This window comes from Berghia stephanieae, chromosome 5 (genome assembly GCF_034508935.2).
Source record: "Berghia stephanieae isolate SIO BIC M18660-M18661 chromosome 5, UCSD_Bste_1.3, whole genome shotgun sequence".
In the NCBI taxonomy this organism is placed as follows: Eukaryota; Metazoa; Mollusca; class Gastropoda; order Nudibranchia; family Aeolidiidae; genus Berghia; species Berghia stephanieae.
Window position 1 is genome coordinate 33,060,931 of NC_088364.1, and position 20,543 is coordinate 33,081,473.

At 32.7% G+C, this 20,543-nt stretch overlaps 1 protein-coding gene across 2 annotated transcripts; it reads right to left on the minus strand.

Moving 5' to 3' along the window:
* Positions 1–311: 311 nt before the first annotated feature.
* On the minus strand, positions 312–12,960 carry LOC144972783 (IQ domain-containing protein K-like). Of its 2 annotated transcripts, XM_078914405.1 has the most exons (8): positions 12,707–12,947; positions 10,759–11,016; positions 7,027–7,124; positions 6,682–6,717; positions 5,126–5,178; positions 3,741–3,824; positions 1,303–1,387; positions 312–1,026 (listed from the first exon to the last, which is right to left on the minus strand). In XM_078914405.1, the coding sequence occupies exons 1-8, from the start codon at positions 12,759–12,761 to the stop codon at positions 817–819; spliced, it is 879 nt and encodes a 292-aa protein (XP_078770531.1). In that variant the 5' UTR covers positions 12,762–12,947; the 3' UTR covers positions 312–816. The 2 variants fall into 2 exon arrangements, with proteins under 2 accessions (XP_078770531.1, XP_078770532.1); XM_078914406.1 differs by lacking the exon at positions 6,682–6,717 and having other exon boundaries at positions 12,707–12,960.
* Positions 12,961–20,543: the final 7,583 nt, after the last annotated feature.

Here is a 20,543-nt window from a genome sequence, read left to right on the forward strand (position 1 = left end):
TCTTCTTTTTCTTCTTCTTCTTCCTTCTTCTTCTTTTTCTTCTTCTCTCGCTACAAATATCTGGATTGAGTCAATCAGAATGAGTATAACTGTCCATCATACATATATGCAAGAGACAAAGAACAGCGTTCAGAGATTGAAGTTATCTGCAGTGTACCACGAAACATTGATGGAAGTTGAAAAAAGAAAGAAATGAAATGAAAAAGAAAAACCATAATGAAACTCATTTGGAGATATATAGAAATGAGGTTCAAATCTATGCTACAGATATGATTTTGGTTTAGAAAAAATGATTAAAGAGAAAGTGGGAATTTTTCTCTTTTAAAAATGTTTTTATTGAAATGAAAAATACAGCGTTTTTTTTCACCTTGAAATAAAATTTATCCATATATTTGTACAACATATCAAAACAATGATCTTAATGTGGTAATCCAATGAATGTTGAGAAAAGGAACAAAAGTTAGATTACAGTAAATTACAAAATTATTGCTGTGTGAAATGCAGTAACCCTACGTTTTTGTAATTTCTGAGGTCTAGTATTGTTTAAAATTATCACTTTGCGGTTTCTGAATTTGGATAATTTCTGTAATCTAGGCAAATTGCTCAGAGTAGAGGTGTTGGAATTGTGGAAACATGTCCCATGTGATTTAAATTTATCACAAATGAAACATGACCAAGCCCCTCATTTAAACCAAGTAGATGATAACAGAAAATAAGAAAAAAATTATACAACTATAGTTCCTTTTTTAAATCACTTACAAACATAACATTTTATGAATTGACGTATTACGTCTTTATCCATTCTTCCATATTATGTTAATTGCTAGGCAATGGACTTTTTACAACAATGTTATCACTTTCTTTGAGAGCATCAACCTGAGATTCAGAGGCATTTGGTGTAAGTACATCTCCATCGGGCATTTGTTCCTTCCAGAATTCGTTGACACGGTGCTCAATCCCTCTGTTTTCTTCACGCCATTCTCTCTGCCAGACTCTCAGTTCTTGGACATCAGGCTCCTTCCGTACCTTTGAATTCAAAGAGCAAATTACGAATTTTAAGCTGTGTATTATCTACTTTTATATTCTCCTCCTCCTCCTCCTTGTAATAATCATCATCATCATCATTAATCATCATTATTATCATCGATAATTTATTTCAGTGTCAGTGTGTTACCTCTCTCTCTCTCTCTCTCTCTCTCTCTCTCTCTCTCTCTCTCTCTCTCTCTCTCTCTCTCTCTCTCTCTCTTATTTTTTTTATTTTTTTTTTTTTTCTATTTCCTTTATTTTTAGAGTTTAAATTACCAAATATCCTCTCCAAAATGACTGAATAATCAAAGCAGCTTCTTCATCAGTCCATATCAATGACATTGGAAGAGGTGGTCGTGGACTGAAATGAAGAAAATGGTTTTAGAACAATATTTAATAAGATTTTTTTAAAGGTATTAAAATGGTGGAAATTGATCAGAGTGTTTTCTGTTTTTTTAAATGTGATGAATTGTAAATTAAAATCAGAGAACAATACTTTGCTTTCGTTGATGATAGATAAGGGATCGTAATAGATAAACCATTCACATTTTAATTTGAATATTGTCATTTATTTTAATGTCTTAAAGTACATTTCTCAGTTTTTCATTGGTTTATCAAATTCCCAGTGAGTTGGCTTGCTTCAGAAATTACAGTCCACTGCAAATACAATAACTGACGTTTCTAATGTCATCTCACATTCAACAAAGTTAATAACTTCACACCTTGACTTCAACAAAGTAATTGAAACTGTCAAGAACATGCTGAGTGCAAATAAGACAGGCATTAAAAAATCTAGACAGTTTTTTGCATCGCTTGCGGCCGTGTTGCAGCTGCAAAAAATCGCAAAATGTCACTGATTTGCATTGCAGCCGCAAACTCTGCAATTTTTCCCCTTTATACTGGCGCTGATATGACCTTACATTTGTTGCAAGCGCTGTTAAATCCTTAAAAACAAACAAACACCTTTCTATTTCATGAACTAATTATGGATTTTTAGGAAAACTAATTGCAAATTTTTGGAATTTTTTTAGCAAATTTTGCTGTTTTTAGCTTGCAAAATTTAGTATATTTTTTTCTTAAAAAAAACGCCATGTCAGAGCATCGCTTTCTGAACTCAGTGAGCTTTATTACACAATGCCATAATCTGGTAGAACACATTTACTTTAAACTACACTAACAATCCAGGGATAGGGATGGGGCATGGGCATGTGTAGTCGTGGGTGTGTTGTGTGTGTGTGTGTGTGTGTGTGTGTATTGCAAGCAGTGGTATGACCCTGTGCCAGCGGCATCGACACTCACCACAATCACATGGTTTTATCTTTTCTTGTGTGGCTTTGTGTATGTGGTAGGCTGGGTGCCAACGTGTATCATTGTGTATGATATGAGTGGCATGTGTTGAGGTGTGAAAAACAATGGGATTCTGAGAGTGAGAAGATTACTTTCCTGAGACAATGGCTATGAGGGAGGGTCGGGGGAAGAAATGTAAAAGTGGGAAGACGATCCATTAATCTTCACCCATTGACGCGATGAATAATTGATTACACGTCAATACTTCAATTGTCATACTACTTGGGGGTTCATTATTCAAATATATATTTACATTACAAGTAGTAATACCTTGTATTCAACAGGATTTCAATTATTACGAACATTGACCTCAAGACCCATCCATTTCATTGTAGCTGAGGTGCAGTGTATATCCATTCTTCTAAATAAATCCTACTAATTAACGTCCCCCTTTTATACTTATATATATATATATATATATATATATAATATATATATATATATATATAATATATATATATATATATATATATATAGTAAAGATCTCGTTTATTGACATAAATTTTACCAGGAGATGGTTATATCAACAAATTAATCAATCAAAATCTGAAATAATCCGTGTAAGGAAAAACAAGCAGATAATTTATAATTGGTCAACAAAATTCCACTGTGAGGTAAAATACAACAGCCAATGAAAATGCAGATAGGACACTGAGAGCTAAAATAAGTTTTTTAAAATACAAGATTATTGTCAGATAACATTGTGTGGATGGGACCAATATGGCCAATAAAAATGTCAAATGAGGAGGATATCGCATCATCTGAACCAGTTTCCATCCAAGTCACAATAGCAGCTATAAAAATCATGCCCTGCTTTGCACAAAAACATCCTAATGGTACCTCCTAATTTGACGTTATTGTCAGTGCTGTGGACAAGGACTATTAATTGATTGCTAACCTTGAGAAACAGATCACAATAACTAACTTTTTAAAAGTCAGATTAAGTGAAACGTCCTAAATTTCAAAATCAACTTTCCCTTTTGTTATCTCACATTTTTCATTTGCTTCCTTTTCATTAATTGGAAGGACTGACATATCCATGGCGCTTATATTGACATTTTATCACAGTCTTGATGGTGTTGATATATATCTCTGTCCTCAACTGTATTTGTTTTGACTAAGGTATGGTTTGTGGCATATACATAGTTCACTTAGACATGTCATCACTTTGTGGCAGAGTCAAATATTTATTATTTATTCAGGAATTTCTTATTCAAATTGTTCAGTTCCGTGAAGGATGAAAACTAGCTACATCATACACGGTAATTTTCAGAGTGTAAAAATGTAATTCAAATATATGTCTTTTGACAATTTTAGTATACATTTTCTTTCACACGAATAAAAATATAAACATAACATGTACTCACTGATCCTTAAGCCATTCCTGCACAAAAGGAATGTCCCACAAATCCATGGTTTTCCTTTGCTCATTTTCCTGGTTTGGGTTATTTCTGTAAATGATTTGATAAGAGAAAAAGAACGTTGAGAAATTATTCATATGAATAAAATATATCAAGCATTTCTTTCCCCCACCAAATTTTAAATAAAGCATTCCATATGTAATTGAGTCGAAGTCTAACTGTGCAAATCATCTGTTCAAATGTTTTCCACCAAACCTTGCATCTCAACTGTAAGAGTTTATATAAAAATATTTTGACGATTTTCCAACCATTTTGCCATTTTTAATGCTCTCCACTAACCAAAGGCAAGATAATGGAACCAAACTTAAGTAACAAGCATCTCTAGGTGTTAATATAATATTATAACAAAGTTTGGAATTAAGTATGTAATATTCACTTATCAATGGGTGGTTGCTTCTTTTAGATTTAGTGGAAAGCACTTTGCCATAGACTTAAAAGATCAAAGAGAGAGGGAATCGGGATACCCCTCTCGAGTGCATATTGGACAGTGCCCCTGTTTCGAGCTGAAATAAGTCCCAACAACCCTTGTATGAGGACAAGATGGAAGTCGGTTTGAACGAATTCAAACCCTCGATGGGGCGGGAACATCGACTCCTCAAAACTGGGAGAGAAGTTGCCAGGCTTTTCCACCAGCAAGAGGAGACACTGGGTGGCAGACAATCGGCTTCAAAGATCAAAGAAAGAGGGAAAGGGGATACCCCTCTAAAGCGCATAATGGACGATGGCCCGGTTTTGAGCCGAAATAAGTCCCGACTACCCTTGTACATAGCTTCCCTGATGTCAGACAGAGCTGCATATACGAGATGGAAGTCGCTTTGGACGAATTTAATCTCTCGAGGAGGTATGGACATCGATTCCTCAAAACTGGGAGAGAAGTTGCCAGGCTTAGGTCGAGAACTGCCTCATGGACGCTCACTTTATCAGTTGGGGCTTGCCAACATGTACGGTTTGCAGTCAAGAGCCCCAAACCACAGAGCATCTATTTAAATGGTGCGTTCTGACAAAGCTTTTCAGTGGTGATGAGTTTGAGTCCTGGATAGATCGTCTCATAACAGTAGTATGTGTGAGAACCATTAGAAGCCGCTACCATAGACTTGTGTACTATCCAAAGGGTAGCAAACAACTTTTACCATCTATTTAACACGACAAAGGCATGATCCGCATAGCTCTGAATGATTTCCTTTTTTAAATCAATACAATTTGAGTCATGCATATTACTGTTGCAAAGACATTTATTTAACATGCTCAACATAAATGACAATCACAAAAGTTTGATCATGTAGCTGCCATGGGCAATATAAGAATACCATAGAGTAATTATTGTTTCTCACCTGTATAGATATTCCGTGATAAAGTCACAAGCATTGAATTTAGTTCTTCTTCTCTGGAAAATAGTGTTATTTAAAAGAAAAAGAAAAAAAAACGTCATTTCTGATGTTATTGTATCTTATAATTTATTCATCTAAAAATTCATCTCTGTTACAAATAATACATAATGGCATCTTTAACGTTTAATGTTTTTGTTTTATAACATAAACGTTTTTTACAATATATTATTATAATTATTTTTTTCTTCTGTTGTTATTGTGAAATGATTTATTCAATAACAATTTTTGAAAGCAGAACTTGTAACAACGTATTATAATTTATGAAATTCTCAATATCAATTCCTATTATTATTATCATCACCATCACCATCGTCATCATCATCATCATCATCATCATCATCATCATCATCATCATCATCATCATCATCATCATCATCATCATCATCATCATTGTTATTAGTATTATTATTATCATTATTATTATCATCATCATTATCATCATCATCATCATCATCATCATCATCATCATCATCATCATCATCATCATCATCATCATCATCATCACTATGATTCAACCCTATAAAGACTATTTAGTTTTAATATGTTCATGAAGATGCATGTTACTACTTAACTCAATATGAGCATAGCCATGCTCTAATCACAAACATGACAAAAATAGATTATATGGGTTCACTAAACTGAATGTTTTTATAATTGTAGCTCTCACAAGAATTAACCATCTGAATCAAACTAGAAAAGATCATAAAACCCCCTTTCCCTCTTTAAAAAAAAAAAAAAAAACAAAAAAAAAAAAAAAAAAAAAAACGGAAAAGAAAAGAAAAGAAAAATAATAATTTTTCAACAGTGAAATAAAGTCTGAACAATTAATCATACTGAAACCTTGATATATAAAGTCTATGCAACATTATATTAAGTTACAATGACAAAAAAAAACACGATTAAAACAAACAACCAGCTTTGAACCAGAAAACTTAATCAATGGAAGAGAGGAGAACAACTACAGTGCCAGCATGTAATTGAGAACAGATTATTTGGGAAAGCCATTTTTATTTGTGACTTGTGTGTGTGGAAAAAAAATAATTCTACGTGTCAATGTAATTATTCAATTCGCAGCATACTTGGAAATGATATAGAGCTTTTTCTTCTTCTTTTTCTCCTCCTCCTCCTCCTCCTCCTCCTCCTCCTCCTCCTCCTCCTCCCTCCTCCTCCCTCCTCCTCCTCCTCCTCCTCCTCCTCCTCCTCCTCCTTCTTCTTCTTCTTCTTCTTCTTCTTCTTCTTCTTCTTATTATTATTATTATTATTATTATTATTATTACTATTATTATTATTATCATCATCATTTTTTACCACATTTGATTGAATTGATGCTTAATCAGAATTTTCTTTTCACAATATTACTTTTCAATTGGCAGCTTCAACTAGAATTCATTGAACAATAGAATAAGAAAAATCAAAGGAAGTAAAATCTTTCTGATCCAATAGTAATTCATCAAAAAACTTATTGGAAAATAAAAACAAACAAAAAACAACAAAACTACCTGTCTCCAATCTATATCATCAGTATCAGTGTCTTCCTAAAAGTCAAATGATATACGATAAAGCATTGAAAAATATGAGGAAAATTGTTTTATGTCAAATGAGTGTTTTCTTCCTGCAGCTAATGCATAACACTGACCACAACAAATTTTCATCTAAAACAGTTGCCTCTTCTCCTTCTTTTTTTTTTTAAAATTAATACCGACATGTTCTAATTTTGAATAAGATGAACTACAAGCAATTTGTGGTGATCACTTTGCACATTGAATTAATTGCTTGAATTTCTTTGAAATTTATTTTGTCATCACCAAGTGACAATTACAACAGTTGAAATAAAAAGTTCTTACTTCAAAGCATTTTTCTACTTTTGCTTGTTTTAACATTGCCTCAAGAGCTGGGAGAAGCCAAGGGAATACGTAATGATTCAAGTATTCTGTGTGAGTACCTGTGGAATGGAAGGACAATTTTAAATGAGAAATTTATTTCATCAAAGGGCACTTTACTCCCTGAAGATATGGAAGCACTTCAAAGCTATGCATGAACAGTTGATTTATTAGCATTAAAGTTAGGCTTAAGATTCTGTATAAATATAATGATAATAATAATAATAATAATAATAATAATAATAATAATAATAATAATAATAATAATAATAATAATAATAATATAAAAAAAAAAAAATAATAATAATAATAATAATAATAATAATAATAATAACAATAATAATAATAAATAATAATAATAATAATAATAATAATAATAATAATAATAATAATAATAATAATAATAATAATAATGATAATGATAATAATAATAATAGTAATAATAATAATAATATAATAATAATATAATAATAATAATAATAATAATAATAATAATAATAATAATAATAATAATAATAAATAATAATAATAATAATAATAATAATAAAATGATAATAATAATAATAAAAATAATAATATAATAATAATAATAATAATAATAATAATAATAATAATAATAATAATAATAATAATAATAATAATAATAATAATGATAATGATAATAATGATATAATAATAATAATGATATAATATAATAATAATAATAATAATAATAATAAATAATAATAATAATAATAATATAATAATAATAATAATATAATAATAACCGTTCGGTCTCAAATCTGCCATTTCTTTCTAAAATCCTTGAAAAAGTTGTACTCAGACGCCTTTCACAGCATCTCCAAGAATACAATCTATGGGAAAAATTTCAGTCTGATTATCGTTCTTACCACAGCACAGAAACTGCTCTGTGCTGTGTTGCGAGTGATTTGCTTGATGTTTTAGAGAAAGGTTCTGTTTCTCTTCTGACATTGTTAGGCCTTTCCGAGGCTTTTGATACTATTGATCACGGCATTCTCATTAAACGACAATATAACTTTTGGCTTGTCTGGGACTGTCTTGCAGTGGTTTGAATCTTATTTAGATGTCAGAAAGCAACAGGTTGTGATTTTCGATAAACTTTCTCGTCAACATACATTGTCTTTTGGTATTCCCCAAGGCTCTGTTTTGGGTCAGATTCTTTTTGTTTTGTATATTTCTCCATTATCTAATGTCATCACTGGTCATGGGCTGCGCTATCATCTCTATGCATATGATACGCAACTTTATGCTACTGATAAAACTAAAAATCTCGAAAATATTGTGAAACGTGTGGAAGAATGTGTGACGGATGTAAAAGAGTGGATGAATGCAAACAAGTTGAAAATGAATGAGTCAAAAACAGAAGTGATGATTGTAGGAAATAGAGGTCAGTTGAAGGTGAATGATGGTCTTGAGGTGTTGATTGGGGGTGAAAAGATCAAAGTTTCAAAGACTGTGAAAAATTTGGGTGTCTATTTTGATTCAGAAATGAGAATGTCAGCTCACATTTCTGCTCTCTGTAAATCTTTATACTTTGAATTGAAGAAAATCAGTTCGATCCGTCAGTATATTACAATCGGAACATGTAAGACATTGGTTGTCTCCCTCATTTTTTCGAAACTAGATTATTGTAACTCCCTGCTTGTCAACTTGCCTCAGGCTTCTATAAAAACAATTACAAGTACTGCAAAACAGTGCAGCAAGATTAGTTTTTGGCAAACGAAAATTTGATCATGCAACCCCCTTGTTGGCCTCTCTCCATTGGTTGCCCATTGAAAAGCGCACATATTACAAAGCAGCGTGTCCGTTTATAAGTGTTTGACTGGTATAGCACCGGCATATCTCACAGATCACGTGGTCATGTGTAAATTTGAAAATTACACTTTAAGATCATGTAATGACCAAACGAAAATTTTGGGAAAAGATCAAGAACAAAATTTGGTGATAGATCGTTTGCTTGTTTCGACCCCAAGATTTGGAATGAACTACCACATGGTCTGAGGGAGTGTAAGTCTTTACCTGCCTTTAAAAAGAATCTCAAGACACATCTTTACTGTATTTGCTTTTTTGACACTATGAATCCTTGATTTGGCTATGAATTCTTTTTTTTCTAATAATTTATATTGTAAAGTGCCCAGAGCTTGTGTTTTACACGACAATGAGCGCTGTATAAATTTGTATTATATAATATAATAATAATAATAATAATAATAATAATAATAATAATAATAATAATAATAGTAATAATAATAATAAAATAATAATAAAAATAATAATAATAATAATAATAATAATAATAATAATAATATAATAATAATAATAATAATAATAATAATAATAATAATAATAATAATAATAATATATAATAATAATAATAATAATAATAATAATAATAATAATAATAATAATAATAATAATAATGGCGATGCTAATACTACTACTACTACTACTACTACTACTACTACTACTACTAATAATAATATAATAATAATAATAATATAATAATAATAATAATAATAATAATAATAATAATAATAATAATAATAATGAAACCTCAAAGCGCTTTACAATAACTAACAAACTAATTGAACAAAATAATAAAAGATATTCAACAAATGAGAAATAAAAAATAAAAAAAATAATGAACTAATCAAGCAGAAAACATCTATGATAAGAATTCTTTTGAAAAGATAATTTCAGCTTTTTCTTAAAATCGTTGAGACTGCTTGGGAGCCTTATTGACAAGTGAGTTCCAAATGGACAATCCTGCTGGAGATCTATCACTAAAATTATTAAGCCATGATTTTGGCACTTTTAGTGTTGGATCTCCGATGACCTAAGCGGATGAATTGGGGAGTAGGGGACAACAAGTTCTTGAATGTAGCTCGGAGATTGGGAATTAAGTGCATTGAAACAGAAAAGGCTAATTTTGTATTCATTTCTGGCTCGAATGGGCAGCCATTGTAATATTCGGAGCATGTTTAAATAAATCATACCTTTTAGCCTACACTTTTGGTACAGCTGAGATGCAATTTTTCTCTGTTTTTTTTTAAACTCAGAGAGGACTTCCCTTAATTGGTATAACATGCATTTGATGATTTCACACTCCCTTACTCATATTCCACTACCCAGAAGAGGTTACCTGATACCTACCAACTAATAAAATAGGATTTCTTCTCCTTGGTATGGTGACTCGTTGCACGGGACCGTTTGCCTGAATATCTATGTTTCAAATTTTGAATTTTTTCTTTCATTAAAATAGGAGTAGTAGGAATTTTATATTGCTACTTTAAAATTTGCAGAAATGGAAAAATCAAATAAACACAGTCCACTTAATCGAAAGAAAAACAAAAACCCTTAATACTCAATGACACATTGATTTAAAAACATTTTGTTTATCTTTTGAAAATACGACAGAATTGCCCCAACAACTGTTTATTTCTATATTACATGCTATCACTTTTTATTACGATTCTACTACTATACTTTTTCTAGAATTCTCACTTCAGTTATGATCCTTCTGCCTCCCCCCATCAGAAAAAAAAAAAAAAGAAAAAAAAAGAATTAAATAGGCTATTTGAATGTCTGTACAAAATAAATTGATCATTGAAAAAAAAAAGTTATCAGCTATCATAATACTTTAGTGGTTTTTAAATGATCAAATGAAGAACTTACATGATGTTTTGTTTGGTGGGAGAGGAGGAGGAGGGCTTGGTGACTTTGGTGGTTTGTTGGTAAAGCTGTGACCAATGCAAGATGGATGACTTTTACCCGAATCATATTCATTAACTGGCTCTTCATCAACTGAAACTTTTGCAAACATTTTCCCATAGAACACTGGATTGTGTATGGCAGGATCAAAATTATCATAGTCTGTTGCAATCGAGGCATTGTCATCATCAACCTCAAACGGTGGTTTCTTCAGAGCAAATTCTATACAATTAGAAATTTAAAGGAAAAAAAAAAAGAAAACATGAGAAATTGAATAAAATGGAACTATAAAATTATAGTCATATTATAGGTATTTACCATGTGATGATCATATGAATGACTGCCACAAAGGGGAAAAAAAGTGATTTCAATGAATGTGCATCTAAATTTCAAGTTTCATGACATCATCAGTGAAAATATGAAAGAAAAAACGCGAGAAATGGAATCATATTTTTTAATTCGATCACCTCTCTCTCTCTCTCTCTCTCTCTCTCTCTCTCTCTCTCTCTCTCTCTCTCTCTCTCTCTCTCTTCTTCTTCTTTCTTCTTCTTCTTTCTTCTTTCTTCTTCTTCTTCTTCCTTCTTCTTCTTCTTCTTCTTCTTCTTCTCTTCTTCTTTTTATTATTATTATTATTATTATTATTATTATTATTATTATTATTATTATTATTATTTTATTATTATTACTAATTTTTTTTGACAAAATCTTCCTTCATCTGTCACACTAGTATCGTGTTTAGGGTAAGATTTTAAAAAAGTAAATCTTTTTGACAATCTTCATCATCTGGTAGACTGGTGGTATCGGGTGAAGGTAAGATTTTAAACATACCTGGATACCTGGATACCTCTGTATAGAGCTTTTAGACTTGGTGTAGTCTCCTTCGCTCCTCCTCATCTATTAATGATTGGACCAATTTTTATAATTGAACTTGTTCCTAGGGTGTTGCTTATCTCCAACTCTGCTTTGAATTTATTCAAATTTTGTGCTGATACTGTGGTTTCTTGCAGTTTATTCCAGTTATTTACAATTCTAGATGAAAAAAGTTCCTTCTTTCATTTGTTTTAAACGTTCTTTTTTCAGTTTCTTGCTGTTTCCTCGTGTTGAATGTCTTGTTTGGTTTAAGAATCCTGCTCTCCCTATCTATTCCCTTTACTATTTTATATGTTTGGATCATATCTCCCCTTCTTCTCCTGTAATCTAAGGTTATCATCATCATCATCATCATCATCATCATCATCATCATCATCATCATCATCATCATCATCATCACTATCATTATTATTATTATGATTATTATGATTATTATTATTATTATTATTATTATTATTATATATTATTATTATTTATTATTATTATTATTATTATTATTATATTATATTATTATTATTATTTTATATTTTATTATTATTATTATTATTATTATTATTATTATCAGCATCATTATCCTATTATCTATTTATTTCTTTGATCATCAAAATGGAACGTTTAAAATTTGACTACATCTTTGGTTGCTAGAAAGTGTTTTTAGTCTTTGAACACTTCAGGCCATCATTGTGTCTTTGTAAATTGTAAACAATGCAAGATGGCGGCAGAGACCTCGCTCTTTAACCAATGCCCTTATTTTCCCACATTGAAATACACGTTTTGCTCAATTATTTTGTAAAGTCAACATTAACGAAACGAGTTTGACTTTTTTTTTAAATGGAAATTGTTGATCTTGTTAACTATCTAGATAGATAGTTAATCTCAACTTTAACTCACTCAAAATAGAGTTTATTATTCATGATATATTATGATGTGCTGATTTAAATTCTAGTTTCCCTCTTCGGAAAGAAAGAAATAACAAAAATTCCTATCAAATTATAAACAACATTTAAAAGTTACGGATCTGTCGACATAATATCACACAAACCTTTGCAAATCTCTTCCCAGAGATTTGGTTCTGGAACTTTAGTTATTACCGACATGGTTGTGGTATAAATTAATTATAGCAAAAAATAAATGATAGAATAGTTTAAAAAATCCTTTCAAAGATTTAAATTATAAGAGGACATTCCTGATATGGCCATAGTATTTGTGATTATGATACAAGTTTCCTTTTCTCAAGAGTCAAGAGGGGTTTTTCATTTCAATCCCCCTGTATTCAGTTGTCATGCAACAAGGGACATAATCAAAATAGGGTGGCTGTCGTGCTTAGAGCATTTCGCTTTTTAAATTAAATCATTCATGTTGTGCGGTGCTTCTCTGCGGTGGTGATCTGCCACTCCACTCTTCCTATCCCAACATATTCATTTTTCAACATGTTATTCCTTTTTATCCCCATCGAAATTTTCAAACGTCCAACATCTTTTGTTGCTGCCAGCCAGGTGCTCTTTTCCAGTCCAACTTTCCCGTTGTTGTTAAGTTTTCCCACCCTTCCTTTCTTATATTATTATGTCCCAGGAATTTTTCTGTCTCTTTCTTATCTTCCTCATCAACAATCGTGAGTTTATTTTAATTACTTTACATAAATTATTCTGGGGTTTGTGTGTGTGTGTGTGTGTGTGTGTGTGTGTGTGTGTGTTGGGATGACCAATAAACAAGTAGATAAATAAAATGAAGGTCTATGGATGAATTCACCTCTTCATCTTTTTGTCTTGTCGCTCTCTCTATCCTCACTACCTTATGTCACTATGTCAATATGTAACTAGTACAAATTATATTATATTATATTATATTATATATATATATAATGTATATAATGTATATATATAATATTCTAGTGTCCAACAAGCTCAATACGCTTCGCAATACTTCATGTATTGTGTCCACATCACTCTATTGCGGGAGGATGTGGGGAGATGATGAGGTGGTGGTGGGAGGAGGAAGAGGACGATGACGATGACGAGAAGGATGAGGATGAAGAGGAAGAGAGTTGCATTTCAAACGTATCATGGCCAAGGCTAACAAGGCTGTGTGTGTCCTGATTATGGCCCATTAACGAAGCCGGAACACACAAAAAAAGTGTGATTTTTATCTTATTTAATTTCTCCGCCTATCCGAATAATATAAGAAAACTAGCAGTGGCATAATACCAACAATCTGCTTATTTTCATGTCATCACAGCGTAGTGTAAATTTTTCGCCTTCGACTGTTTTCTCAAGACAGAAATAAAATACCAACACATCGTTAAATATCGCCCTTTAGATTAAAACCTTTCTATTTTTTAACCAGTAGGCCCTATCATGGTCAGTGAGAGAATAATCAATCGTGTTTGCCACATGATGCCGGTTCACCTGACTCGTTGGAAAGGATTTTGCGATCGATTTCTGGACACGATGACCAATAACTTATTTTTAGAATGCGTATACCTCTCATATGATCAACTACATTTCAGTGATTCTGGTGAATTGAAAGATTTCCCGACCATAAAAGGCCGTTATGTAATTGTGAAAGCGTGTAAATATTTATAATTATAATTTCGCTTACAGCACATAACCGTTTTCTTTCTATTTGTGTTGTTTTTTTTTTATAATTTAAAAAATTAACTTTATAGTTTATAAAAAGATTATAATAATAATTCGATTTACTGTTTACCTCAAGGAATTTACCCAATTCGTTTAATTCTATGGTTTACCTATACTCGTTCCTTTCTATATTCAATTTTTTTAAAAAGGGGACTGATAACATGTGTTTTATATCAGACTGTGACTCAGATCCAAAAAAATTACAAAAATAAATATTGTCAAGTTTGTTTGACACAATTCACTTAGGTTTTTTAAATATATATATATTAAAAAATTTCTTAATAATCTATGTTGACAATTTATGTTTGGAAGCGTGGAAAAAAATTAACAGGTCAATTTTAATACTACTATAATATTAATACAATTCCATCGTTGTTTATAGAAGGTCAGGCAATGTTATACGATATTAAGCAATCAGCGTGCCGTATGGTAACTTTTAGCAAAACCAAAGTGAGAACCGTGGTGGGGTCTTTTACCTCTCATGGTGGGAAGGATGTGTCTTGTATCGCTCTATATTCCGATTCTGTTTCCCGAGTTGCCTTCTTTGTCTGGGTATGGGATTGCATGGTTTTGTCCTAGCCTTGGCCAAAGTCCTTGTTTGAGATGATAACAGTCAAATGTATAGTATAATTTTGGGAGATGATATTTCTTTTCTCTTGTAAATCATCTCTCGATTGTGAGCTGTAATGGTATTTGTGTTTAATATCATGTTTTGTAAGCATTTCAATGCATTACTCTTGGCGAGATTCCGTGCCTGTGCATGAATGGGACTTTTAAGCGACATCATCTAGATCTCACGGAGCCATCCGGATGCTATCAGAAGCCATCGGGGGACCCTCAGAACCGTCCAAATGCCGTTTTGAGCCATCCAGAGGCCATCGAAGCCGTTTGAAGCCATCCAGAGATCGCCTACAGCCGTCCAGAGGCCGCATGCAGTAATCCGGAGCTAGTTTGGGGCCACACAGAGCCGTCTAAAGCAGACAGGGGCTCTCCGGAGGCCGTCTGGAGTCGTCCGGAGGTCATAGGTATGGAACCGTATGGAGCCACCTTGATTTTTTTCTTTTACGATAGTAAATGTAACTTTTTGGAGACGTCAGGAGGCTATCTGAAACACGTGTCATAATCAGAAATTTAATTTTATAACAGACAGCAGACTAAGGGAGCGTTCACATATTACGTCATCAAAAATTTGCCCTTTTTAGACCCCCCCCCCCCCCTCCCCCAAGTCATCACTTGTCATCATTGACCTGACCCCCCCCCCCCTCCCCCAACAGATGATGACGTCATCTAATTTAATAAAAACTAAAAGATAACTTTAATTTCACAATATTTATTATTCATTTTTCAAACCATAAACATTGATTATCAACGTTTGATAAAACACATTCAGACATTTTATTAATTTCAGAAACTGTTGATAATTTATGTTTTACGATACAATGGGGACATAAAATTTAAATTTGCAAAGATAAAATCTAACAAACATTATTTAAATTAGGCTACTTGGTGCAGGTGCTATTAAAAAAATTTCAGAAAGTGTAATTTAAAATAGTATAGGAGGCAAATTATTTTATAGCATATTAGTCTTTTAGTGGAATGAATTTCTGAAAGTAACATCGGGACCCCCCAAGGAGATAGTCTGAGCCCGATTCTGTTCACAATATACTTAGAACACGCTCTGAAAGAAGTTCGAAAAGTCATTCCAAAACCAACGACTCATATTGAGAATGCAATCCCAAGAGAAATCGCCTATGCAGATGATGTCGATTTTATTGGATCAACACCAGCAAATATAGACATCATACAAAATACCCTCATGAAATATAACCTCCAAGTCAATGCCAATAATACCGAATTTACAACAATATCGAGGAACAAAGAGGAATGGAAAAGAACAAAGAAAGTCGGCTCACTAATTGGAGACACCGAGGATGTACAAAGAAGAAAACAGCTATCAAACGCCGCACTCAGTAAACTCACCAATGTATGGATTAGGGGTGACAAAATAAAGAGAAAAACCAAACTGAAACTGTACCGTGCTCTTGTAAAACCGGTACTTCTGTATAACTGCGGCACTTGGGCGTTGACACAATCCGAAGAAGAACATCTGGATGCCTTCCATCGCACACAGCTAAGAAGGGTACTGGACATCAAATACCCAAAAAAGATCTCAAATGAATCACTCTATAAGATCACAAAAGAAAGACCAATCTCCCTTGACATTTTACAACAACGATGGCAACTTTTCGGTCACATACTACGCAGGGACAAAAACATACCAGCTAACCAAGCCATGTCGGGATACTTCCAAAAACACGGGAACCTTTTCAGAGGAAGACCGATCACAACACTCCCTGTGATCCTAAACAAAAACCTCACAACACTTGGACAAAGCATTAGTCTCATAACGGCAGGGGACCTTGAAAATCTGAGAACCCTAGCAGAGGACCGGCAATATTGGAGACACCTCACACAGGAAATACTGGAAACAGCCAAGGCGACCCGATCTTTCGGTCGAGACGCGAAAGGCATCTAAGTCAAGTCAAGTAAGTCAATTTCTGTTTCAATTTCCAAACATAAAATTAATTGATTCAAAAATGTTTCTGCCTTGGACCTCTGGCGAGGCGACCAAAAGAGATTTTTAGAAGGCCCTGACCTCTGGCAATGTACTATAAATAGTACCATCAATTTCATCTTCATCGTCATCACTTTCTCCCATTTGCTGTTCTTCTTGTATGCCGCATTTTCGTGAATGGTCTTTCATTGCTGTGATCGAGGAGTGATACAATGAACATTTAGGGCTAGTTTCGCCTTTTGAGAAGTGATACCCCTTTCCCATCTTGTTTCTTAATTTTTCAACTTTTTGCTAATTTATTTGGAATGCCATTTTTGAAGCTCTTGCATTTAATAAAATAGGCCTAATTTGCCTATGTTTTGATGACATCATCGTGGTCTGACCATTTGCTGTTCTTCTTGTATGCCGCATTTTCGTGAATGGTCTTTCATTGCTGTGATCGAGGAGTGATACAATGAACATTTAGGGCAAGTTCGCCTTTTGAGAAGTGATACCCCTTTCCCATCTTGTTTCTTAATTTTTCACCTTTTTGCTAATTTATTTGGAATGCCATTTTTGAAGCTCTTGCATTTAATAAAATAGGCCTAATTTGCCTATGTTTTGATGACATCATCTTGGGTCTGACCCCCCCCCCCTCCCCCATGGCAACACATGTCAACATTTGGTAGACCCCCCCCCCCCCCCCCCCCCCCTAGCTGATGACGTAATATGTGAACGCTCCCTAAATCGAAGCAAATCCGAAACCACTGTCAAATGTTGACCTGTCGTTAGTTGACATCTAATGGCAGTTAGATTCCTATTTGTGACCCATCATCTCCAACCGGTATTACGTCAGACAGAATTAAAATCCAAAAGCGGAATTTACTATGAAAATGGTTAGAATTCCATTAGTTTAGATCTGTTTAGTTTATGAAATTAGTCTAGACCAGTAAGTCAATTTATGTTTATTTTTATGGTTCACCCCGACAAAATACCGTTTCGACCCGGTGCGTCACATTTTCTTGTGCTGGTGTGGAGAGGACCATTTTTTCGCTATAGTTTATACGCGAGTTAATATTATTGTGATGAAATGCAATCTTAAACAAACATATTATTACTATTACTATTATTATTATTATTATTATTATTATTATTATTATTATTATTATTATTATTATTATTATTATTATTATTATTGTTATTATTATTATTATTATTATTATTATTATTATTATTATTATTATTATTATATTATTATTATTATTATTATTTGTTTTTATGAGTTTTATGGTGTGTCATAAGCGTCAGTAGAAAGGAAGGTAAGAGATAGTAATGCGATTATATATTTTGATATAGTTTGCTCGCATAGGCGACTAAGAAAAGGTGGCAGAGCGCTTGCAAAACTCGGAGGTCATTTCAGCCCAGCTAGTCTGGTTTTTAGTTATTATAGATAGAACGAAGCTGACGTCATTCAGGTCTTTGTTACTGTTTATTGCCATCCATGTTTATGAGTAATTATCACTTTAACCAGACTATAAACGTTCAAGGTTACACATAGGTTTGTGTGTTGGTCCGTTATACTTCCGGATGGCAATGTTGTGAGTTTCTTAGCCAAGTGTACAGTATCTATACCTACCATCGATAGTAAAACCGATGCAGTTCGCTATGTTTACTAATCACTGCCATTGTTTACATTATGAAGACTGTCCGAGAGGCGTGGTTATGTTCTCTTCCATTGTCTATTATGAAAGGGGCCGTTACTGAATTATTGACTCAAAATGTTTTGACAATTTTGGATTAGTCTGTATTATTTAACCATCTTAATCAGTAGATGCCAGAATAATGCGTCAACTGATAGTATTCAAAATCAATTTGATATTACTAAGAATAAATCATGAGTTTTCCTTACTCCTTATTAACGATATTTACTTGATAAAAATCTGAAATGGCGTAACAAAACAGAAAAAAAAATACAATAAAATTTTCCTTAAAAAGAAGTCCTTCTCGACTGGAGACCAGGCGTTAGCCTTCTTTATTCCTTCTGCGTTTTCTATCCTGCACCATTCACATCTTTCCAGATTTTTCATCTTGCACTTGTGCCCGTTTCCAAATTTTTGACTTTAACATTTTCTTGAGAAACTCATTGTGTCCGTGTTTATCGATATCCTTAAACAATGATGTGCGTACATAATCTATTTTATCTCAGAAGCAAAGATCAGATTAGCTGTTCAAGCGCAAAACTTTTCCCATCCTTTTCTTTAAAACGAAATACACACGTAATGAAATGGCTAAACAAATTACATAATATGTTAACAAAAATAAAACATCATCCCCTTTAGGCCTACCGCAGGATATGAAATCCTTATACAGTCAATATCATACCAATGGAAATTTTGTCTGATAAATTAATAATCGACCTGGCTATTGGGATCTTGGCTGAATAGCAAATCTAGTGAACATGAAATCTCATGAAAAATCATTTGAACATGAATATTGTAAGCTTTATAGATTCAAAAGCAGCTGGTCAACGTGAACGTCCGTGACAAAAAAAAAATATGATCAAGGTCTTTAAAAAATCATTACTGGTACCACTTTAGTGATCAAAGCTAAGGTCAATAGTATTATATGCTACAGTCTCAGTTTCGCTTGACTTGTTGTATGGGATTTCCTGCAATCGATTTTTGTGATCACTGGACCCGTTGGACGACTTAGTCTTAGAATTTATAAACCTCTCATAATGTCGGTCACAATTCTAGATTCTGGTAATTTAATACAGTTTAATTTCATTGAAGGCTGTTCTGATAATTGTGCAAGCGTGGGACTTGATTAAATCACTAGATATTTCACTTTCGTTTAATATTGTAGGTATAAATCCTGTGTTTTATGATATTTAGACACCTAAATGACAAAAGAGACAAACAAAGCAGTAAATTGATGTTACGCGTATCATGTAGCCATAAGTTGTTTTGATAGTTATGGTTTCAATAATATCTTTTTATGAAATGTCAATTCTTTATCAACATAGGCCGTTGTTTATTGTTGTCCATTTTTATACGGTGACAAAAATATGTATATTGTACAACTGAGACTGTGACACCAATCAGCAAATGAGAGGAAAAGACAAAAAGAAAAATAGACACTAGTTTCGTGAGCAATTGACAGCAGTTAAGTCCGTGTGAACCGTTATAAAGCGAGAATGAAAAACAAAGTTAAGTATAATATAACTATATATAAATATTATTTCATGAATGGATGTTTGGAGAATAACTTTTCATTGACAGCTCAGTTTAGTGAATTGAAATTTTGACATAGGGATCGAATTTATTGCCTTTTTTTTATTTCTCCAATTACTCATCTGGTTAAAATTATTGCAGACCTAACCGTTTTCACAAAAGCGAAATAACACCATTAAGGTAACTTCAGTAAAACCTGCGTCGCGTTGCTGTGACTGCTCCCTTTCTCAAAAGAGTAAAATAATATGCCGAATAAAATGTGCAACTGAAAACCCAACTTGTAGTAAAGTGGTATGATATATAAAATTCATATAGATCGACATTATTTCTAAGATCAGAACTTAAATGATTGTCCTACCCTTCTCCCTGTTCCTCTATAGCTACTTACTCTGTGTACTCAATTTTCTCTTTAAGACTGACATTTTTTTTTTTTACAATGAATAAAAACTTTGTGAA